Source organism: Patagioenas fasciata, chromosome 14 (genome assembly GCF_037038585.1).
Source record: "Patagioenas fasciata isolate bPatFas1 chromosome 14, bPatFas1.hap1, whole genome shotgun sequence".
Lineage (NCBI taxonomy): Eukaryota > Metazoa > Chordata > Aves > Columbiformes > Columbidae > Patagioenas > Patagioenas fasciata.
Genome location: NC_092533.1, coordinates 11,286,395 through 11,310,987, shown reverse-complemented (window position 1 = coordinate 11,310,987; position 24,593 = coordinate 11,286,395). Strand labels below are relative to the sequence as shown.

Here is a 24,593-nt window from a genome sequence, read left to right as displayed (position 1 = left end):
CCAGTACAGAGATGAGCTTATCATTTAATTTTTAAACGTAATCTTCGTTCTTATGACACAGCCCAAGGTTTACAGGGAGGTATCGGGCAGTGGACACCCCGCCTCACGCTGGCTCAGCTGCGGTGCGGGAGCCGCTGGAGCCGCAGAACAGCAAGCCCGCAGGGAAGGCTTTCAGAGCCATGTGGGCAGTTTTTAGAAAGCAAGTAGCGTTTTCAGGTGCTGTTTAATTTCTCTGTGCAACGCGCTTTCCCCCGGAGCAGAGCGCGCTCCCCCTCTAGCCCTGGCCCCTCGGCCGCGCCCCCGGGCCCTGAGGTGATCCCGGGAGAGCGGGGAGGGGGTGAATCTCTGCGCGCCGCTACTCGCGGCATTACGGCAGGAGGGGCGGGGCTCTGGGCGGGGCTTCAAACGTGGCGGCGGCTCAATAGGAGCGGGGCCGGGGCCGGCCCGGCCGGGCGGGCGGCGGCGCGGCTGGAAGGGCCGGGGCGGTTCTAGAAACGCGGCTGAGCGGGGTGCGTGCGGCCGGGTGAGTCGGGTGGGGAGGGGGGCGGTTGCAGGTGGAGTTGTCCCACAGCGCTGAGCGGCCGCGGGGCGGCCGCTCCCGGAGGGCAGACGAGCTGGTGCCGCAGCCCCCTGGGGCTGTCGGGTGTCCCGCTGTTAGGAGCGCGGGGATTGTGGTCGGGGCCAGGGTTGGGGGTCGGGCTTGGGGCAGTCGGAATGGGGGGAGCCGGCTGTAAAGTGCCGCGGTTCAACGCTCGGCCGGCCCCGGAGAGCGCCCGGTCCACTGCGGGGTGTCCGCAGGTCCCGGGCACAGCCCCGAGCGGCCCCCGCGGTTCGGCGGCTCCTTACGGGGTCAGCAGACGGCAGCGTCCGGCGTCTGCCCGGGGAACGGCAGCTTGGGCTGGGGAAAGAGCCGAAAGTGAAATTAAAAAAAAAAAAAGCGTACAAGGGCTGATTCCCCTTTTCCTTGCCCTTCAGGTTTAGATCTATCTGATGTTAGCACCACGAAGGTTATTGTGTGCGCTGAGTTACCTGGCTGCGTGTGCGCTTCCAGCTGCCGAAGGCTCAGGAAAGAGCAAGCGGTGTCTTAAGCTTCATAAATTCACTCACACCCCACTTGTTCTACTCCTGTCACATTTTGTTTTAACCTGAGATTTGTTTTCCAAAAAATACTTTTTTTAAAAAAAAATTTGTCAAAGCAGACAGCTGTGCAGCTGAGCTGGGGTGGAAGCCAGGCCAACAGTTGTGCGTGAGTGGTACCATGCAGAAATTGAAGCCTTGGTGGAAAAGGGTTGTGCAAATGCAGTGAAGAAGAGGCTGGTGTGAAAACAAAAGGTGCTGCCCAGGGTGTTAGCACAGCTCAGCTGGGGCACGATAGTTTGCTGTGTCATAGTAATGCAAAACATGCTTTTGACCAGATACAAATAATTTTATTTCAAGCAGCAAAGAATGTCCTCATAACCTGGAAGCAAGGAGGAAAGAGGATGTGTAAATAAAGACTATGTCTGGAGCTGTCTGGCTTTGTGGTGTTTGGTATTTATTCCTAGCTGGTGATCACCCCTGTTTCTCAGTAAGTACTGAAGATAGGATGATTTTGTAACAAGACCTCTTGCCCTGTTCTTTTCTAGGTGTTCTGTGAGGGCAAAGCTGAGCTGAAAGGCCACTGCAGCTGTCTTCACCAGGCTAGCAACTTCAGCTTTCTGGCATTAAAGACTTAGGACACAATCCTGCAGGTACTTTGTAGGTATACGTAACAACCAATAACTGCCACCTATCTTTTAAAGGCTGAATATTATTCCACAGCTGTAAAATGGCATTGCTGTAACACTAACAGGCAATAATTTTGCTTCTTGCTTATGCTGTAATTTCTTTAGATTTGTTTTTTCTTAATGTGGCTAATCATACTCTGGGAAGCAGTGCAGGAAGTATGAGCCCAGAGTATGATTGTGTATTTCAAAGACAGTAACAGCAGAGGGAGCATGATTTACCATTTAGTATAAGAAGTTTTTCAGTCTAGGTTTAAGTCAGAAATCCAATCTGTTTATAATTTCCATGCTGTGCATATTGGCAAACTTCCAAAGAAGTGAGCTGTAAACACAGATACTTTTCCTATGACTAGCTCTGATTTTTGTCTGTTTTTCTATACGTCTGAGCAATGAGAACACAGAGTATGGTAGAGGGGATGTTCTAGGTGATTTTAGAATAGTCAACCCCCACGCATCTGAGATAATCTCTGATTTTAATTGCTGATATTAACTGAAAGAAACAGTTCACTGACAGGAGACCATTTTATATTAAAAAAACCTGTCTGAATAGGAAGGCTTTTTTAAACACAACATGAGCATATGAAAGGTTATGTTAAGTATCATGCTAAATTATGGGCTTTGCACTGTAAAATGCAGTCTAAAATTTAACGCTAAAAAAATGAGCTCTAATCGAAAATGTGGCAGTCTTGCTGTGTTCACTAATGGTGTGGAATATGACACCGGGCTGTTTTGCATGGGATGAGCTTGCAGATGCTGCAGAGTAAGATGCAGCCAGATTTGCTGTGCCTTAGACTAGTGTGAATTTTCTTGCCTGCAGGAGTGCGGAAGAAATATTCTTTGCTATTGTTTTAAAAAAACTTGTTGGAGCTAATCAAGATGCTTGTAGTTTTTAAGGTTTTTATAATGAAGGATAACACAAGCCATTCTCTGTTGGAAGAAATGCATGCGATTTTGCATGAGTGTACTGTGTCCTTGTTAATGCATGCAAATGAACAGCTTTTCCTACTTTTCTTTTGGCTTGCTTTGACAAATACAAGGCAATCATGTTGTATTATTTGCTAGGCACTTAAAATTGTTTTCAGATGCACATTAAACCCTTTGGCAGGAAAGGTGGTGATGTTGGCATAAGCTGCTTTGAGCAGTAAATCCCAGTGTGTGCTGGAGGAAGCAGTTGTTTGATGATGGAGAGAACTGACTTGTGAGGAAGCACCTGATATTGGAAGGCAGCAATCGGTGCCTTTTGCTGTTTGTGACACTGGCAGTGTTGTGAATCCTGATGAGGTTCACAACACAACAATGTGGTCTGGGTATGGCACTGACAGGCATTTAAATCCAAAGTTTTGTGTCAGAGGAGTGGGTGAACACTGGAGAATCTGGGTTCCTGTGGATAATTAATTTTTGGCCCTGAATTACTTGTTTTGAAGTCTTCAGCCAATGGTGAAGGTTTGCTTTCTTAGGATAAAATTAATGTTTCCTTAGTATTAATGATTTTTAAATAGGTTTTATAGCTGCTATCATGTACCAGGCCTCTCCTGGTGAATGTGTCAGGCTAATCTGCAAGACTTGGAATTCTGCTACAGGCTGGATGGTTTTTATGGCTGTTTTTCTTACAGAGATATTGAGAGAAGCTCTTCCTTGGCAACATCCTGAATATCTGTTTATGATTAAGCCTGTCTTTTGGCTCTGTACAAGTATGTAAGCAATCTTGCAGATTTTATTTGTACTGCTTTCTACTTAAATAATTAGCCTTATTGACAGCCATCAATACTGCTAGCAGGTTGTTGCCTGCTTTTGAAGTTCTGTTATTTGTGGAGGGAGAAGGGGACAAAGCTGCATAGTCAGTTCACTGCTTCTTGCTGTGCCTACAATAAGATGATGGGTGGAAAGCACTGGTGTTTGGAGAAACCCCAAACAGACCTGGCTCATCCAAGAGTTCAACCTCAAATTGCTGTTTGAGGATGGACCATTCTTCAGAACCTGCCATGTGGGCTTCAACTGTGTATGCACCAATAGCCCATCTGTGGCCTGAGGTGGCTTTGAAGTAGTAATGTGCTCGTTAGATTTCACCATGATAGTTTATATTTAGATAGGTGTGGAAGCAGCTGTTCTAGCAGTGATTTTTCCAGGTGTCTTCAATAGCACAGGCAAGCATGGAGGAGGATACAGGCTGTAACCCTTGTCTGTGTCATCAGCTTGTAAGTTGTTGAGTTGCGATGGTTCAGAAAAATGGTAGTTAATCAGATTTCAACAGTATTTAGTTCTGATACTTTGTCTCACAAGTTTTATTCCCCTGTAGCAAAGCATGGGTCTGTAGAATGGAACCAAACCAGGGAAGAGTAATTTAATTGCTTAGAATAAATCATTGTTGTATGCTTGGGTATGGGGGGGAAACAAAGCCAAAACCCAAACAAACAAAAACCTGCCAAACAAATAACCTGGAAGAAATAGAAAACTAGTTCTGTTAGGACTAATTACAATTTGTTGTAAAGGAAACATGGCACAAGAGGAAGCCTGGTGATGAAAGATAGTGACAGACCAGTGGTTTCTGCTGTGATCTGGGCTTAGTGTGGATAACATTCTGAAGTGGTGAGCTGGCAGTCTGCAGAGCAGGGATGGAATGCAGGTTTTTGACTAATTTAATATGGATCAGTGAAGTATTGTGCACTTATGTCTCTGTTCTCACTTTTTCTCTCCCTGGAGAAGCCCAACAGCAAAGAGAGTGCTGTCATGTCTGTATGGTGGAGTGGAAGAATACTGTGATTTTTCTTTTTTTTTCCCCTCCTGGATTTCACGTGATCAAAATGAGTTCACAATACAGCAAGACTCGCACTCCGGCCTGATTTGTCATAATAAGCAGCAATAAGCTCCAGCCTGATTTGTCGTAATAAGCAGCAATAAGGAGTGTGGCTTTAATTCTTTCAATTACACAGACTGATCGTATGTTGGTTCCACTTGGTTTAATTCTTCTGCATGAGAAGTCTGTGCATATTTGGAGCCTGGATGAAGGACTCGCTTTTGTTAGTCCCTGTTTTTAGTTAGGCTGTCAAGTAATTGGAGGGGTTTTTTCTGACTTTTGTTTTTCTAAGGATGCACTTATCTGGGAGTGAGAACTGACATCAGGAGTGCATAATCAGCCAGGAGATAGTGCAACTTGTGTCTTCAGTTACCTATCCTGAGGGCAACTTGTGTCTTCAGTTACCTATCCTGAGGGCAACTTGTGTCTTCAGTTACCTATCCTGAGGGCAACTTGTGTCTTCAGTTACCTATCCTGAGGGCAACTTGTGTCTTCAGTTACCTATCCTGAGGGCAACTTGTGTCTTCAGTTACCTATCCTGGGTGCTACTGCTATTACTTTCCTTTTAAGAAAAGCTGCAGAATGCAAATCAAGTCCACTTATACTCAGTTGTGCTGAGTGGTACTTGCTGTGGCTCTTTTGTGAGGTGAAAGGGGAAGAGGGGTTTTCAGCATGTGTGGGCAGAAGTGCTGCCTCCTGTCCCAGGGAAGGCTCTGAGGATCCTGCTCTTGTTCTGTGGCTACACAGGAGACTCCAGCCTATCAGTTTGATCAGAAGTGGAGTCCTAATGGGACTGGATGAGTAACAGGTATTTGTTTCCTCTTCTGACATGAAAAAAGTCCTTCCTTTGGCCTGTGTGGGAGCTGGCTTGAATCCCCCATGGCTGGAAATGAAATTTAGAGTGGGTGAGAACTGATAACCCTGGTAGATACACAATAAACTTCTCTTCTGTAGGTCACATCCATGTTTTTATAGCTTCTTGATTAAGGATTTTTAGAAAGCTTATTTAATATTAATGCAGTCTAACTTGTGGAGAAAAATTCCATCCTGGTCAGTTGTGTCTAGAACCACCTTTTTTCCTTCTGCCAGTGCTCTCTGAAGTCTGACAGCACACTTTCCGGTGGGAGCCATGATTCACTTCTTCACTCTGAAGAAGTGTTTGCACAATATCCATTTGGTTGGCTTTTTAACTCTGCTGGTTGAACACATTTAAGGAAAAGAGCAAAACATTAGATGTTACTGTATGCAGAGAGGTTTAGTTCTATCAGTGTTGCTATTACAGCTACAACAGTGAGAACCCTCGGGCAAGGCAGGGGTATAAGTGCTCATCTCCATCCTCATCATTTGAAGATGCTGTTGAAAAAAAGCAATAAATGCAGCTAGTATCCTATGCAGACTTTTCTGGCATTTCCATGCAAAAAAGTTCTTCCATTCTCTGTTTGAATAAGAGACACTGGATTTATGAACACTTATCTCAGTTATTTTGGAAGGAAGTGCTAAAGCCCCTTCTGCCTCTCTCACCCTTGTTAGCAGATGGTTTGGTTGGGGTGGGCATGTGTACGTGTGTGTATGCACACATGCCTGCGCTGTCCAAGAATGCGGTTATAACATTAGTTCGGCCTCCTGTAATTCATTATTTGTGCTGATTTTCCAAATAACATCTGTGAAAAGAATGTGTAGAAGCAATTTGAAAACCCTGCAGCCAGGTGTCCTGCTTGTTCAAGCAAGAGCTTATGTCTCTGTTTACTGAAGTTTCTGTTTATTGACTCAGGCAGATCTGAGTAGGATGGTGAAGCTGTTAAAGATCTGCTATAAAGACAAGCTGCTAGCTGTAGTAAGTGTTCTTCTTGGCAGATATCCTCAGCCATGAGAAAACATGGTGGGGAGGGGCAGGGTGGAGAATGCAAAGTTGTCTTGTTTTAACTGGAAAATTCCCTTGTAATTGTTTTGCCAGGCTTTATGTAGTGCATCCAAAAAACCACTTTATGAAATGATGACAGACTATGCAGATGGACAGTTGTGGCTTAATATATCTAAATTAATGCACTTCCCAAGTGCTCTTGACTTGCTGTGCTTTCTGCTACATCGCTTATTGTGGCTTTTAGTATTGGCAGACCTCTGTGTGGTACTATTCATTCAGCTTTACTCGATTCTCACATTACCCATGTACTAGTCCTGAACTAACTTAAACAAGCAGTTTGGGAATATGTGGTTTGCAGGGGGGTGAGAAACAGAAGAGGGAAAGGAGAAGATGACTTACAATGCTGTGAGACGTTTTCCTGCTTACTCATGCTAGCGAACTGTGGTGCAAATGTTTGATTCCTCATGTCTTTTGAAGCAATCAGAAGAATAATTTGAAAACAATCATCTTGCCACATGTTAGAGAATGGAGCTATTTCTAATGTTCTTAATGATGGCAGTATTATTGATGGTGCGTTTGGTGTTTAAGTCCATGGCATCAGTGAGCTCAGCTGAGGGTGAGGGCCTCTGTCATGCTGTGGGCTTGAAAATCCCAGAAGGAAAGGGTGATATCCACTTTGCCACCTCCTGTCTGGTCTTGTGCACACAGATACGATTCTGTCTGTGGAGCCCAGGGGAACAGTGAACTGGAGTTATTCAAGATTTATCTTATTTTAATACTTTCCCACTTGCTGCATTGCTTGAAAATTTTAGGGTGTTCCACGTATTTTCCCTTCTCCACCCAGCCCTCTTTCTCATCAGATTTAAGTGATTCCATTTTGCCCCCAATAGCTGCATGTTGTTTAATGTATTTGGAGTAAGCGCAGGTTGTAAGTGGTCATTTCTGGTCACCAGTTTACCCAGTTACAATAAGCAAGAAGAATAATCAATTGCTGTTTAGATGAAGGTGGACAGTTGTCATCTTCCTTTTGGCACTGTGGGTGTTGTGAGAGCTGTGTTTGAGCAGCAGGGCTGTTCTGCTTGGTGAACAGGCAGCTCAGAGTGAGCTGGGGGCTGATCCAAGTGCAGTGCAGGCTCCTCAGGTTCCCTGCAAGGGGCAGTCCTGGCCATTGGATGTACCAGGAGAGCTACAGCCCCCATGGGGTTCTTCTGTACTGACCTCGCATCCTTTATTTCCCTTGTCTACTATTGTACCTGTCTGTTCCGACTGGCTTTCCCTTCCATGCCCTCCATGGGCTGTGCTCTTAGGAGCCGAACAGTCTGCTTTCAGTCTCTTGAGCTGGCACAGCCTTTGAAGCACAGAAGTCATAAGGGCTGTGCCCTGAGGCCAGTGTGCTGGGATGATGCATTTTGAATAAGCAGAGTTGGAAATTTCACTTTCAACTTTTCCAATCGTTGCTGCCACTTCCACACTACAAAATGCTATATTTCTCTGTTTGGCTTTCTCACTATTTGTCTTTCTAGAGGGTTTTTATATAATTGAGTTACACAGCATGCTACAAGTCTGTCTGTTTTATATTCCAATAATAATAAAAGTCTAAATTATACAACTTTGTATACTGTCCTGTTTTCCAGCTGTAATTATGTATAGAAGGCATTGAGCTGCCCTTGCAGAAGATCTTGTTCTCATTTTGTGGATGAATATGTTTCTTCCATTACTTCTGTCATGTGGGCCTTTCATGAACTGCAGTGTCTTCCATTTGAATACCTAGGAGTTTGCTGGACAGCATTTGAGACTCCATTAACTACAGGAGCTGTCAATTAACAGACTTCTTTTTCAAGCTTTACTGATTAGAATTCCATCTTCAAGATTGTATATTGTTTTCATGAGGTTGGAATGAGTGCAGATGAAGATTGATGCCTTGTTTTTTTTTTTCCTCACAAATAAGTTAATCCTTTTTACTACTCCTTTTCCTTTTAATTTGTTACAGGCTTGAGCTATCTGGAAGATGAAGCCCTGGTTGCAGTTGTTCTTTACCTGTACGCTCTTGATCTGGCACACAGAAGCAGAGTTCTTCACCTCCATAGGTAAGGAAAGAACCAATGCATGATGTTGTGGTGTAGTTAATGTGACTGCCAAAATTGCTACAGTTCGCAGTTGAAGCATGTGATGTTCTTCATATGGCCCTGTGAAACACTGTCTGCATTAGGAGAAACTGCTCTCTTGCATCCTTGGTCCATTCTGCATTGCAATACTTGCATCAGTGCAGTTTGTTTTGCAGTCTGGTGACTTTGCACATTGTGACCAATGTAATCCAAGTTTCTGTGGGGGCTCTGTCACTAAAGACAGTTCCTGTGTTTTATTAAGATTTGTGCACCTGTTATTGTTGTCTTGAACAGAGCACAAACCTTATGCTAGGAAACTTAGTCCTGAATTTATGATTTTTAGAAAATAATTTAAGTGACAAATATGTAAAACACTTTCTTTAACAGCACGTGAAGTCTCCTGTCTTCTCATAAAGCTGGAGTTAGGTGTCAGAAGGAAAAGTTATCCACCTTACCTTATGCATGTTTTGTAAGACCTGAGTAAATCCTGAGGAGTCCATGTTGTTATAAATCCTGAAAATAAATTGATTTTTATGACAATTTAGTTTTTGTGTTCTAATAGCTGTGACACAGCCATGTACCATGATTGTGGTAGAGTCTAAAAAACAGCACAAACTGAGTTTTCTGGTGTGGTGATCCAGTATTTTCCTGTGGAATACCTTGGGGAGTTTACCCCCATAAGGAAATTAAGGATTAATTAACTACACCTGGCTGTTCTCCAGAATATGCTTTGAGCTCAGTGGGACTGTTCCTGAATGGTAAAACTCAAAACTCCCCGTGGTTTATTTTGCACGGCTGGGTGGGACAGCTCAGGCAGAGGGTGCTTCACTGCTGACCTTCAGCACATGCCCCTGTGCCCTGGAGCTTGCTAAACAGCATTTAAATACATGTGCATTATTTGGTTCTCTTTTTTCCTAAGTAGCTTTTTTGTACAAAGTTACTGTGAAGGATCATATTTTCTTTACCTATTTCTGAACCTTTCCTAGCTCTGAAAATAGCACAGCCTGCTGACTTCCATCTGCTTAATCATGCCTCATTAATAATTACTTTGGAATGCTGAAATTCAAGCTGTGGCTGCATTTATAAATCTCATCCGGTCTTTCAGTGTTTGGTGTTTGAAAAGCAAAGTTAGTCATGGCAATTAGGATTGACATGCTGGCCATTTTCACTAGTGCTAATCAGGAGAGTGTGTGTGTCAGTCTGTAACCATTAGTCTGAAATTTCTCTGTACTTACTGTTAGGTTGTGTTTCCACAGTTACCCATATTGAAAAGCTGTAATTGTAAGTGGTGCCAATGGTTAGACTAATAATTCATCAGTGTGACCTAATCTGTACCCATATGTAGAACAGATGTTTTGGCAACTCTTTGGATCTTTCATTGCTTTGACTCAATGGCTGTATTAATATCAAACCTCTTTTTTATTGTCTTGCATCTAGCTGTAACACTCAAAGCAATGCAGTGTCAGTGGAAGGGTCACAGCAAAGCTGTGTGGGCCATTGAAGTTGCAATTTTAGAAGCCCCTTAAAGTGTTTGAATGCCAGACCTGTATGTGTAATAGTTTTTGTGGTTTATGGTCCACGCCCTTAATTTGTCTGGTTTTTGTGGTGGTTTAATAGCCCTAAAGCATCTGATATCTGTCTTCTGAGCTCTTGGAAAGTGTTACTTTTTTTAGGTCTAATAAATGTTTGCTCATACTCTGGTTTTAGGTCAAATGACAGACCTGATTTATGCAGAGAAGGACTTGGTACAGTCTTTAAAGGAATACATTCGAGCAGAAGAGATCAAGCTCTCTCAGATCAAAAGGTAAAGGGACAGGTTCACATAATAACAGGTGACAAAATGTTGGTTTTAAATTACAGCACATCTTTCTGTCATCACTCTTGCTGCTAGATCTTTCTAACATTTCCACAGTAGATAATCACCGTGAGACCATAGGATTAACTTGTTTGTAATTTATTCCCACGAACCTCCAGAGAGGGTTCCCTGCTTCACGTATCATTCAGGCTTTGTCGTCTTGTTTGGAAGCTGTTGTCTACAGGGTGCTTCCCTCTTCTTTCCCTGTCCTTCTACCATCACAGAGCTCTAGTGGAGAAGGCACTGGTCATGTCAGATGTCAGAGGAGCCTTGTTGCTATGAGTGAAACACCTCTGGGTGCCAGTGCCCCGTGCTGCCTGTTGTAAGCAGTGCTGATGCTGTAAAACAGCAGCTACAGCACATCTCAGACATTATCCTGATTGCTGAGACCACTTGAAAGGCTCTTGCTCACAGCCAATATTTTTGGTGTCCTTTAGGAAGACAGTTAATACTTGTCTAGCTGAAAGTAATATCAAACAGAGTGTGACACTAGAATAGTCTAAATGAGGTCCAGGTTCAGAAGAGCTGAGTGCCTATAAATGGAGCTGTGCTTCCCAAATAACTTCTAAACTCCAGGTGATGTGTGGTAGTTTGATCTCCCTTTGGGGGTGTGGGGGGGGGACAAGGCTGTGGTATAGTGAAATGATACAAATTTCTTGTCACAAATGTTCATTTCTTGAACAGCTGCCCTTTGGCAGAAAAGCAATCTCCTCTTCAAGTGTTGTTAAAGAAAATACCAGTTCAATCCATGTAGAAACTGGTCTTTTTTTAAAAAGCGTTTTTTTTCATGGACTGAGACATGCAAGTGCTTTTTTAATGTGTTAAATTTTCAGTTTACTTGTATTTTGGTGTATTTGTAAGCAAGAGTATTCTATCACTGTCAATATTTAAGCCCTATCACCCTGCTAGAATATGCTTTGTAAGAGGTGTTAAATGTTATCATTTGAATATTGTAACACTTTTCAGTATCCAGAGATGTTTAGGATTCAAAATCATATTGTCATGTGAGTGAAGAGGCTAGAACTTGACTGTATTTACTAATTTGCAAAATAAATATTAGAAGCAGTGAGAGTCTAAAAGGGAAGTGCAGGTGAGACTGGTCTCAGTTTTGTTAATCTGACATTTCTGCAAAGGATCTCAGAAAAGGCATCTTCTGTTTTCTGTTACAACGTTGTGTAACAGAGAAGCCAGGTAGTCTGACAATATTTACCTGTGCATATGTAAAGTTGTTTGTAACCGTAGTTCATTCATTATTTACTGAGTTTAAAATTACAGGCTGGAAGGGGATTTCTTATGTTCAGTTATTAGTTTATCTCAGCAGTTTTCTTTCTATTGAGTACGGGAGAGAGGAGCACATGGCTGGGCCAGATGTTTAAGGGATAATATGAAGAGCAAGAGAATAAATTCTCGCTGTAGCATCAGCAGTTGGCAGTTCAAATGTACCGTAAGACAGAATATGAAGTTTCCTGCTGTGATTTCAAAGCTCAACAGCAGTGTAATCTAGGTGACTGACAGCACTGCCCTCATACTGTGTGAGCATTTCCAGCCTGAGAATCAAAGCTTACGGTTTAGTTTCCATAAAGCTAAAAAACTCTTGGAATATTATTTACTTGTATTTTTACTAAGAGATAAATGACACTCACAGTGATTGTGTGCTATATTTTCTGAAGTGCAGTATGCTGAAAATTGATGATTAAGACTCATTGTGAGTGAAATGTGTGTCTAGTTGTAGTAAGGTTTAAAATAGTAAGCAGATAAACCAATTCCTTTTAAAATAAGACTCGTAATTAAAAAAATTAATTATCCTTCACTTTATCCTTGTGAAGCTGAAAGCTGATTATGATGGCGAAAGCAGCAATAAATTGATTCTAGCTGAGCAATTAGGATGATTTCAGAAGGAAGACATGCATTCATAAATTGTTCTCAGTCTGAGGTGTGTGCTTCTCATTCCAGCTGGGCTGAAAAAATGGATGTGCTGACTAGCAAATCAAGCTCTGATCCAGAAGGATATCTGGCACATCCCGTAAATGCGTATAAACTGGTGAAGCGTTTAAATACTGACTGGCTGGAATTGGAAAACCTGGTTCTTCAGGATACAACAAATGGTAAGGAGTTACGAGGGAGAAGACACCAGGAGGTGGCCTTACAACACAGTTCCTTTTCCTCTTTGTATTCTGGAAAGTGGCAAACTCAGCTGTGGTTTAAACATTATTACCAAGTTTGGTTGAAACTTAAACTAGTGACTGGTCTCTTGTTTACTGGTTACCCAAGTGAGAGAAACTTGTCACAAACACAGCACAGTCATGACTCAAAGAAATTGTTACCTGCTTGGTTTGGAGAAGAGGGAGAACAGGACATGTTCAAGTTGTCAGCTGTGTTGGCAACTATTGAGTTACTTCTAGTCTTGAGGTTTATGTTCCTTTAAACTTACTCTTCTGCTCTCCCAGTCTCTTGCTTCTCGTGGTGATCATTGGTTTTTGACCATGTTGATCAGTAGATAAGATTTAAGAATCAAAATGAGACCCATACTGAATCATTGAAGGAATTCGTATGAGCCCCAGCATTAAGAGCTGGCAGATGTTGTAATCAGTCTGATAACAGGATAATATGTACAACTGCTATCTGTAAACCTATCCTTCTAAATCAGATGTTTCCAATACTAAACTTTGGTTTTGCATCATATTGTCAAAGTGTCTGCCTGACTTTACTTCCAAAGCTGCTTTTTTAAATGCAGGTTTATTTTTATTGGACTTCTTGAAAGCAAGGGAGAAGAGGCTGTGTTTTCGAGGCAGAATGCTGCATGTTTTCCCTTTCTACTCTGCATATGCTAAAGTTTAGGTGCTTGGAAGATTTTTCCAGCCAAGACTTTTATTGCCTTTTGGAATAGTCATCCTAGATGGAAATAAAATACTTGGTTCTATTGAGTGCTTCTGTCATTAATTCATGCTTGCTGCATGACTGGAAATGCCCAAATAGTTTTCCTTCAGTGGATTGCCCCCACTTCTGCCTGATTGACCTGCTGTGTAACCTCTGTGTTTATGTGATGCATTTAATTTTATTTCTAAATGTCACTTGGATTTGTCAGGTTTAAAAGCCTCTTGCTCAGTAAGGTCTTACCCTTACTTAGGGCATTCTGGATCAGGGTCTCTGTCCCTTGAGCTGAAATTGAAAAGCTCTTACAGCTTTACAGGTCGGAGTAGTTTGAAATCGTTGTTCAGTACTATGATCTGCAGTTGTGTCTGTGGGTATTGCAAGGGAACTGATGAAAGCTGTTAAGTTTTCATGCTAGAAACACATTACAGGAAAATGAGGATCGTTACATTCACATTGTACTTTAGCAGTTGTGTGGTACAAGCAAACTGAGGGGTTTAGTGGTTATTTATCCTTTATCTTTTGCTTGTGAGCTGTAGTTCTTAAAACTGGCACAGAAAAAAGTTTTTGTAACTTGGGAGCCTAACAAGAGGCTTCAAATCTGGATTATTTGAATCACAATTCCCAAAACAAAGTGGATGTTTCCTTTTCTGTGTTAATTTGGTACTGATATTTGTTCAAACTCTGGAAGTAACATCTTTCCCTTTTACTGCAAAGGCTTCATTGCAAATCTTACAATTCAGCGTCAGTTTTTTCCAACTGAAGAAGATGAGACTGGAGCTGCCAAAGCTCTGATGCGCCTGCAGGACACGTACAAACTGGATCCCGAAACTCTCTCTCGAGGCAACTTACCAGGTAAGTGCATAAAGGTCTCCTCTGCATGAAAAGAAATGGTGACATCTTCGAACTCTCCAAGTCTCCTTTCTCAGTAGTGAGGAAGGACAGTGGTGCTGAGAGTCCAAGCAGCTGAGATGCTTGTGTGTGTTTCTACTTCGGTACTTTGAGAACAACCTTGAGGTTCTTCCCACCCAAGCCGAGGAGCTGTGGTCTGCAGTGACCAGCTCAATTGGTGTTAGGAAAAAAAAGCTGATTTTTATAATCACTATACCAAAACAACAAAGGATGCTATGCTTTCTTGTGCTGGTTACTGTGTAGGCAAATGCTGTGTGCTTCCCATCCCAAATAACTTACGAACCGGGGGAAGGAGATGCTCCATAATTCACTGCTCTGATGGCTCTTGCAAAGCTTGACGGTTCTTGTTTGCTACCGTCTTCCAGTGAGGCTTTGGTTGAATAACTTTGCTTGTGTTCTTTATCTGTGAAATGAGGATTAACAGTTGTTGCCACAGAGGGATGTTTTGGAAAGTACACAGATATATTGGGATGCTTCAGTGTTTTGGCAGCTGAGCCTTGATTGATGTTTGTTGCTGCTGCAGACTTACTGAAACAGGTTACAGTTGCTGGTAACGCACTGTTTACAAACTGAACTGATTGGAGTGTGGGTAGATGAGTTGACAAAGCAGGTTTAGTCATTATATGTAGGTTATTAACAATGAATTTAGAGTTATCTGTGCATCTGCTGAGCTGGAGCAACCGGAAAGTATAGCAGAGTTAGAGTCAAATGGATATTGGTTTGGTTAAATAACCATCAGCTTGCTTATGCACAAATATACATCTCCAGTAAACAGCGAACAAGCCAGCTCTGCATATAGCCACACTTCACTAATCATCTAGCAGTGTCTGTCTGTAGGTTCAGTAAAATCTGTTAAGCTGTTAGTCTGCTCTGCCTTTGTCTACAACAGAAAACACAATCACTTTACAGTCTAGTTTCTGTGTTAAACTCTCTTGGTTTCCAAAGAATTAATGCCACAGAATTAGGATAGAATTTAATCTTTAATTCTGAAGGATCAGTTTAGTACAGAACATAAGATAGTGCTTAGACAATATTTTAGAAGCCTTTTTGGACGATAAAAGTATGCATTTACAAATATTCCTCGGTGTGCTCTGTGTATTTGAAAGCCAAGATACTTCTGTGTGGATTGTTTAAAGCTATCTTTTGTTTTCAGGAACAAAATATAGATCCTCTTTGACAGTAGGTGATTGCTTTGGTATGGGGAAGACTGCTTACAATGATGGAGATTACTACCACACAGTGCTCTGGATGGAACAAGCCTTAAAACAACACGATGAGGGGGAAGATACGACAGTCAGCAAAGTGGAGATCCTAGATTATCTCAGCTATGCGGTTTTCCAGTTTGGGGATTTACACAGAGCCATGGAGCTTACCAGACGTCTGATATCCCTCGGTAAGAACAAAAGGCCTGCTACTCTAGTGCTGGGGAGTGTTGCCAACAGCAGCCATGGCCCATACATATCGACTGGCTGGCTGGAAGGATATCTTGCCAGATGACTTCTAATAAATGTAGGTCCCAGAAAAACAAAAACCAAAACCAACCACAAACAAAAAAGAACACAAAACAAAACACACAAAAAAAGCCCCTAAGAAACAGCAAAACAAAAAAAAAAAACCCAAACCGAAAAAACCAACAAAACAAACCAACCCCCACCCAACAACAAAAAAACCCGAACAGCCTACTTACACAAGAACCCAAATGTGTGTCTGACTGCAGTTCCTCTGTGCTTTGCCTCAGAGTACTGAGATGTTTGGTAATGGTTAAAGCCTGTGTTGTCTCGAGTGGAGATCAAGGCTGCCAAGGCCTTAGGCAGAGTGCTCTGTCTTTTGTAAAGTCCTACTGACTTCACATATTCCTCTTTATTCCTTAGTGCAGGTACCCTTTGATGCCAGAAGAATACTTTGCCTGAGATCTTAGTGTTTATTTCTGAATATCCATAACAGATATTTGTGAAAACCTCCTTTATCTCTGGTCTGTTTGTAGATTTCTCCTGAGTAAGCAAATAAGCATTGCTTCCTATCCAGCTTTGCCTGCTTCCTGCGTTGGAAAGGTTTATCCTCCCCAATTAGTTAGCATCTACTGTGTTATGTATTTATGTGGGTTTTTTAATCAGCTGCAGCTCTTAGTTTAGATGATAGCTTCATCCTGAGCATGGGTAAAGCCTTGGTATTGAAAAATATTTATCAGTTTAATTTCTGCAGCCATTGGAATTCATAGATTAAAATTTGCAAGCATATGAATAGGTATTGAATCAAGTTCCCCCTGCAGCAGAGTTTAGTGCTGATAGCAGAATGTAAATCCTTATCAGCACTGAACAGTGGAACAGACTCAGCAGTTCCCTCTGGGAGCAGGAGCTTCCTCTGCTCTGGGCTCAACTTCCTTACCTGGCCACAGTTAGTCTGGGCTCTAATGAGCGGTTACTTCTGGTGTAGTGCTGTAAGACAAACACAATTAGCTTGGGAGGGCCAGAAGAAAAAAAAAGCTGTTCTGGGTGCTGGTGTCCAGAAACACTGGTAGACAGGCAATTGCTCGCTCTTAGTTAAGCTGGGTAAAGATCCATGGATGATGTTTAGTGATTCATACCAACATAATTAGTAAATCACCAATGGTAGGTCCAATGATGCTAGTGATCCAGTATACCTCCAGATAAACCTGTTACAAATGTCTAAAGAAAGATGACCTGATCTGGTTGAAGATGTTCCTGTTCATTTCAGTGCGGTTGGGCTAGATGACTTTTGAAGGTGCCTTCCAACGCAAACTATTCTGGGATTCTGTGCTGTGGGTGGGCTGTTAAGTGGTAACACATCTGTCTGAGCTTTGCGACTTTGGAGGAGGTGTTTGGGACTGAAGTTTGTGGCTGTGCCTCCAGTGCAGTCTGTGGTTAAAGCATCCTTGTGTGGGACAGTGTGGGCAGGAGAGGTGCAGCAAGTGACATGGTTTAGTGCTAGAGTTAGGGTAGGTTATGGTTAGACTCAATGATTCTGAGGATCTCTTCCAACTGAAATGATTCTGTGATTCTAATTCAATTAGCATGACCTCTGCTGATGAGCTCTATGATCTGCTTATCTGGGATAGAACTGGGCAGAAAAGCTGAGAGAAAAGGAGGGATGTGAAGATCAAAATCTCCTACTCTTTTTTTTCTTGAAATACAAGTTTTGTGTTAAGTCCTTCCAGCAAAGATTCTTTTGCAGCCTGTGCCTGCCCTCCCTCTGCAAGGACAGAGATGTCCCGGTGCTGGTTTTCAGTGCCAACTGGAGCCAATGCCTTTGGTTGCCTGATAATGCTTTAGGAAGGGGAAAATTATTGCTGTCTTAATACAAAAGCTTGTTTGTATTAATAGTTTGAGATTATATAAATCACTGCTTTTTTTTCTCCCAATGAAGACAGTACTCACGAGAGAGCAGGCAGTAATCTGCGGTACTTTGAAAAGTTGCTGGAGAAGGAGAGAGAGGAGAAGGAGCAAGAGAAGTCAAACAAGACCATGGCAACAACAGAACCAGTGGTGCAAAGTGGTGCCTATGAGAGGCCTCTTGACTATTTACCGGAGCGTGATATCTATGAGGCCCTCTGCAGAGGTGAAGGGGTGAAAATGGTAAGAGAAAGGCAAGAATTTCCTGACTATGCTGCCTTTGCATAAGTGTCCCATCAAGCCTGACCACCCTAAGTTTTTCCTTCTGTGAAGCTGTTTTTTTATTTGTTTTTTTAAGAGAAAAATAAATGTAGTTCTGTCTAGGCTGAGATTTGTACCTTATGTCTTGGTCTCTCTATCTTCAGCTGTTAACAGCTCTCAATTGTACCTCTTAAAGGCTGTTGAAAATTGATTCTCCTCAGAGTGTCTACTGAGCCATTTCAAATGCCGGCTGTACAGATGTACTAGAGGCTTTTTCCACTGAGAGCTGGTTATGCTTTGCCACGCTTACAGAATCAAATTATTCCTTCCCTTTTGCATGTTAAAGACTTGTCCTTCTGGAGTAACTATTTTGACCAACCAGTTGCCAGTACTTCTTGACAAACATGGCTTTAATTCTCAGTGCAGGGAAAGGAATCAATTTATTCCATCTGCATACTCTTAATTACAAAAACCAGACTTTTTTACAGCTTGCTGTTTGTGTAGTTGTTTGCTTACTCTGTAACCTATTATGATTTAATTCTCCTGAAAGGCAGTATTTCAGATGTTGCTCAGTGGTATCTTGTGTGGCATGTGCTGTTTATTTGCAGTAAATTGCAACATCACTCATGCTCACCTCTTAAATTTGTCAGTCAGCCAATGGCTTTTACAGCATTTGTAGAATGAAGCTCATTTTCTTCTTTGTCTTGCCTGTTTGAAGTTCCTAGAAAGCGATTGAGCAAACAGTGTTTTGTTGTGTTTTGTTTTAGACACCTCGAAGACAGAAAAGATTGTTTTGTAGGTACCATGATGGGAACAGAAACCCTCATCTACTCATAGCTCCCTTTAAGGAAGAAGATGAATGGGATAGCCCTCATATTGTGCGATACTATGATGTCATGTCTGATGAAGAAATTGAAAAGATCAAACAACTAGCGAAGCCAAAGGTAAGTTTCCCTTCTTTCATCTCGCTAATGACTGCTAATTCCATGGTTTGATCTCTATTAGCAAAGACTAGGCAAAGGATTTGAAAGATCTGGTTTCATACCACAGATGATACACTGCAGCTGTGAACCTAAGGGGAGCGGTTTCGAAAATGCCTGGTGATGTAGGACCATAAAGCCCAGGCTCCTGAAGGTATTTATGCCTTGTTGCACTTAATTATGCAAAGTTTTTAGTAAATGACTTAGAAACCTTTTAGGAAACTTCTCATTGTTGAGACGGACAAACAACATAGACCAAGTTCTTCCAGGGATGAAAGTAGTAGATCCGTTTATTGCCACAAGTGCATTTTTATACAGTTTTACCAATTCATGTGTCTCTTCACTATTGGTTACAAGTTACAGCAGTAATGTCTTATTGGCTATTTTTGCTATCATCAATATTACTCTTTTACTCCCTTCTCTCTCACGGGTACATCCTTAACATCTCCAGATACTCCTTTACTCCTGTCTTTGTCACGGGTAGGCCTATGGAGTCCTGGTCAGTCATGTTGGCTAAAGTAATCCACATGTTAGTCTTTGTCTGTGCAGGTGTCCAAAGCACAGCAACTGCAGCAATCATTGTCAGGAAGATAACACAGGTTTCACGTTTTGTGCCGGCAACCATTGCGGCCCTTGATCTGTGAAGACACAAGCATAGCCTCTCCTCCAGGTTATGAGTTGATGTGGCCTTTTCCATTGACCATTAACTAGTGATTTGACCATAATGTAGATTCTTTCTGATTTAGCGTGTTTTTGGGTCATACTTGCAAAGTGTTTCATCACAGGGCGCATTTGGGCTGCACCACTTAGATATAAGTGATTCGTCACATACAATGCTTTTGACAATTGGTTTTGTGGTGTTTTCTGTACTTCTTCCCCCCTTTTTGTGTGGTTTTTTTTTTCAACCAAAACAAACAGTTCAGAATCAGATATGTGCATTGGACCTTGACTACGTACTCAGAATCACAGATCAAATTTAGAGGTTCCTCCTTAAAAAGCTGTAAGTAATGCACCAAGTTCTAATTGGGTTGAACCTTCAATAATTTTTACAGATGCCACAAGCAGAACTCCACTGTTCTCCTGAAGCCACACACAGCTCCTTGGGAATAATGAGATATAGGTAACACAGTGCAGAAATCATTTGTGCTCTTAATTCCCGGTCTGGGAGCTGGGAAGAGCAGAGTGCTTGTAGTGACGAATGCACAATTCAATTGTTCTCCCAGAGCACTTTAGATCGGACTTTCCCAGGTAGAAAGCTGTCTGTGGAGCAGCAGAGGAGCAGATGTGACAGTGTCAGTGTGCTGGCTGTAGACCCAGCTCAAAGGCAGCAGCTTAGAGAGGAAACCCTGGGTTTGATACAATACCTGCTACTCATGGTGTGAGTTCTAGTGGCTCTGCACACAATAAAAAGCAGCTACCCAATGCAAAACTAACAATTATCTTGTCTGATTTTTCTGAAGGTGTGATTTCGTGTCTAACCACTTCCCTTTTGGCAGTAGAAGTATGACAGTGTCAGTTCAGTACTAGATGCTACAGCTTATTTTTCTGTCAGACTTGACAAGCATATAAAACTAAACATTTCTATTTTTATAGATGAATGGTTCATTTTAGCACTCCTGTAGTTACTGCTATGAAATGTGGTACTAAAATTCCAGTCAAGAGTTACCCTTCTCTACGTGTTTCTAAATGTAAATGTAAATATCTAGTTAGAAGCAGACTGAGAAACCGATGCTTCCTGAGGACATGAATAATTTGCGATGTTTGTGAAGCTGGACTTGTGTGACTACCAGCCAGCTGTGAGAGTGTTGGCAGAACACTCCTGTCTCAATGAGGACTCTCACCTCCATAAATGGAGACTTTTTCCTATTACATCATACTATAAAACTTCAAGAGCTTCAGATAAAATGGAAACATTCAAATAGAGCATATCACTTAATCTATTTTATCAAATTAAGCATAGGCTCAATAAGGCAGGTTGTTTGTTTTTTCCCTTTTTGTTCAAAGTTTAACGTAGGGTTCTTTGAACCTTTTGTTTTGTGAGAAGTCTTAAGTCTTGCTCACTTGAGGTTTTTCTTATGTTACTGATGCCAGGGAATTTTTTGTATAATCTATGTAGTAGGGAACAGTCCCTGTAGTAGTAGGTAAATAGTGTAGTCCTAAGATTCAGATGAAAGTTTTCAATTTAAAAAATCAACCATTTTCTTATAACAGATATTTTTTTTCTAAATCTGTAGCTCAGCTGCAGGAATAGCTTTAAATTCTGCGTTACTACTGAAAGAATGGAAAATATAAGTCCTGTCATGAAATGGTACTTAAATGTGGCTTAATTTCAGCCAGGAAATTTTAGTTAGTAGTCATGGAAGCTTTCAGACAGAACTCTGAAGCAGTGTGTTAGTTTTGGGCTCAGAAAGATGAGCATTTCCTTTGTTCTCAAATGCATTTGCAAGAAATTTCTGCTCTTGGGTCCAAGCACTTTAACATTATCTGCAGTTTACAGTTGCCAGTATTTTTTGTTTTGTAGGGAAACATCTGTACACGATTGAGAGTCAGTTGTATTCGGGTTGGTTTTCATGCTTGTTTTGCACAATGCAAACACTTTTACTCCAGTTCCAAAAAGCAGTTCCAGCTTTTCAGGCAATACATCGGAGCTGACTGGGAAGGGTCAGGAAGTCTGAACTTTGTTGGTGTGGATAGTACTGGGACAGGTCTGCTGTGGAAGATCAGAACAGGCAAAAGTATGGCACAGGGGGGGACACTTGAAGATCTTTGAACTCAGTGCTATAGGATTTCAGCAATACAGAATTTTGTAAAGAAAAGACAACAGAATGCATGCTAAACTAAACGCAGACTTGGAGAGGAAGAGTGTATGAAGCTTCTGGCCAATTCAGTGTGTTATGATGATTCTTCAAAGCCCAGAAAATGCATATTATAAGGTTGCATTCTCAACCATGTTGCAAGTGAAGAAGCCTGCTTATCAGAAAGAGAAGTGCTCTGTTCTCATAGAGAGGAGATATGGAATAATAGGAATATTTTAGTTCCGATTTACTTGGATCAAATGCTAGGTGCAGAAATCAAGCAAGCATATACACACTTGAAAATAGCAGTAGAATGAAAAGTTTGGGGAACTAAATTACATCCTAAAAGCTATGTGCAATTGTACAAGAGAAGAACAACATTCAGTCAGCCTGGCTCTTCTGTTATGATTTATGCAGGAGAAATCTGGAATAAAATAACAGTGACTCAGTTACAGAAACAGCTGTGCCAAGAACTCTTGTATAGGGACGAGACAGCTGACATGGATTGGATTGTAAAGCTGGCTGGAGAGTTATTTGAGAAGAAATGAAGGAAATAATGATGCATGCTCTGAAGAAAATGCAAATGAAAAGGCTTTTTTGTGACCTATAATTAAGTGGAAGGATGGAGGCATGATTTAAGTGTTTGTGGTTTGCAGGAGTTAAATTTAAATGTGGTCTGAGTTTACATCAAAGGAGTGTCCCAGTTCTTGTTCTCAGCTGCAAGTATAAACCGAAGTGAGCTGTTGTGTGTTGCGAGCAGCAGTCTGTCACTTTGACACCACAACCAATCTGAGCGGTTTTGCCAAGTTCCAAGCTTTTCTTACAACCATGGTGGTGTGGCCTAAGGGTGATGGCACATTACTTGCTGTTTAAAATGCGTAGGTGATCTGTGCTCTTGCAACGTTACCTTCATAATGTAGTGATATTATCTCAGTCTCTGCAAATTAGATGTTCCAAGCATCTTCCAGCTGGAAAATCTGAGCATGGTAATGGTGAGAGTTGCCATCTGGAGTTTTCTACCACTGTGGATTTGCCTGCCCCATAATTAGTAACTCACTCTAAACATTTTCACTTGTTGCTTTTCATCTAAGAAAGAGGTTGGGTTTTTTCAGTCCACATGAGGAGCAGACTGAAAATTCAGAATATCCAGTGATTTTTCTCTTTGCCAAGAACTTTGGCTTTATATATTGTTGACTTTTGTTGTTCCCTCTTGCTAATATTGGCTTCAGCTGTTTAAAAAATACCTTCAAAACATGATCAGCAAACAATATTTGTGGATTTAGTATCGTAGATTGTGCAGTCAGTCAAATTCTTTTCTTCCAGGTTCAAATGCAGATGATGGATCACACTTGTGTTTTTGCATATACTGTTCTAGCATGAAATTGGAACAAAGTCTAGGTTGGAGCTATAACTCAATATATCAATATATTGATATATATATATATACACACAGGGATATGTTGAAATTGGACAAATCAGGTGTTGCTTTTGGTTAAGATGAGAGAGAGCTTTTTTCTAACATGTAGTTGATGATTCTTCCTCCTTGGGATTTTTTTTGACACAGCTGGCACGAGCCACAGTACGTGATCCCAAAACCGGTGTCCTTACAGTGGCTAGCTACAGGGTATCAAAAAGGTAAGCCTAGAGAAGAGCTTAGCTTTAAGGGATTTGTGCTTAACAGCTGTCATCTGCTACCTACAGCTGGAACTTGACCTGCTTTGCATGTAGCAAAAGCTTGCCCAGCAAATGCATGGTAAATGGCTTTTTTAGCCATCTGACTGGGGGCAGAAACTCCTTCTGCCTTGGGAAATGGGTTGTTTTGGTTGGTATTCCAAAATAATGTTTTTCAATCATTCCTTTTTCCTAGCTCATGGTTGGAGGAAGATGATGATCCTGTTGTGGCCAAGGTGAATCAACGAATGCAACAGATCACAGGGTTAACAGTGAAAACAGCTGAACTACTGCAGGTTGGTACATTTGTCTCATCAGACTTTATCCTGGTAAAATCAGCTGCTGGGCAGGGTGGTGTGGTGCTCATGCAGATGTGAACACAGGCTGGCTCTTACCCAGTCCCCCTTTGGGTTCTGTTGTCTGCTGACTACACACACAGAGCAGGTAAGGGAGGTGTTTCTGAAGATTGTAGGATGTTCCCAGCTGCTGCCAGCTGTAAGGACCTGGCGGGTAGATGTTTTCCCATGTGTGCCAGGCAGAGAAGGGTGAAGACATCAAAGAAATGGAAGGTAAATTTGTGCAGGAATTTGTAATTCACCGGTTTGTTTTGAGGGAAGTGCCTACTACTTATTTCCAAGTCTGCGGAATTTAAACCTCCTTCCTAGTTGAACCTTTCAGAGACCCAAACATTTTTTCATAGCCCTGCTATATTCTCATAAATTCTGATCTTTGGCTGTCTGGGGAGAGGCAGGGGAGTAGAAGCGGTACAGCACTGCCAGAATAGCTGTGCCTGAGCCTGCTTACTGCTTCTCTTCCTCTATGCTCCTTGAATTCCTGTTTTAGAGCCTGATGGGAGGGCTGTTGATTACTGGTTATCCACAGAAACCAGGTAATTGTGCAGTGATCTGAGAGGCATGTTGAGTGCAGCCTCAGAGTAACTAAATCATATGTTATGTGATATTCAGATAAAGTTAAATGGTGCTTTTAAGCTACTTTAAACCGTCTGTGTTCCTGGATGGGCATATGTCCGTAACAGATCATACAAGTGTGACACAGAACCTGTCTCCTAGTTGGGACACACATACTAGAGAACAACACACACTCAGCTCCCTCTTCAGAGGAGGGAGCAAGAGTGTGGTAAAACTTGCTGCTAATGCATGTTAAACAGGCTGTTGTAGTTATAAGTAGGGTGCTGCCTTTGAGAAACATTTGGTACAGAGAAATATTCTCAGCAAAATCCTTAAGCTATGAAATGGAAAGAGCACTTAAGTTGTTTGTCATCCATGTACCTCATTTCTGGCAATTTAAAAGAGAAAGCAAGTGTGTTGTGGATGACAATCTTGCCACAAAGTGCTGCTTCCTAAAGCGTATTTTG

The 24,593-nt window shown here is 41.8% G+C and overlaps 1 protein-coding gene across 11 annotated transcripts in view; it reads left to right on the top strand.

The window, feature by feature from the left end:
* The first annotated feature begins 405 nt into the window (after window positions 1-405).
* P4HA2 (prolyl 4-hydroxylase subunit alpha 2) overlaps window positions 406-24,593 on the top strand; it is a 31,436-nt gene continuing 7,248 nt past the window's right edge. For 8 of the 11 annotated variants that reach the window (XM_071814777.1, XM_065849178.2, XM_065849181.2 and 5 more), the window contains exons 1-11: window positions 406-523; window positions 1,626-1,730; window positions 8,409-8,505; window positions 10,231-10,327; window positions 12,332-12,483; window positions 13,967-14,104; window positions 15,315-15,554; window positions 17,546-17,754; window positions 18,540-18,716; window positions 23,112-23,182; window positions 23,415-23,514. In XM_071814777.1, the coding sequence (XP_071670878.1) occupies window positions 8,427-8,505; window positions 10,231-10,327; window positions 12,332-12,483; window positions 13,967-14,104; window positions 15,315-15,554; window positions 17,546-17,754; window positions 18,540-18,716; window positions 23,112-23,182; window positions 23,415-23,514 (1,263 nt within the window). In that variant the 5' untranslated portion in view covers window positions 406-523; window positions 1,626-1,730; window positions 8,409-8,426. Of the gene's footprint in view, window positions 524-1,625; window positions 1,738-3,432; window positions 3,455-8,408; window positions 8,506-10,230; window positions 10,328-12,331; window positions 12,484-13,966; window positions 14,105-15,314; window positions 15,555-17,545; window positions 17,755-18,539; window positions 18,717-23,111; window positions 23,183-23,414; window positions 23,515-24,593 lie in introns of those variants that run through there. The other 3 variants (XM_065849180.2, XM_065849179.2, XM_071814776.1) reach the window with 3 other exon arrangements.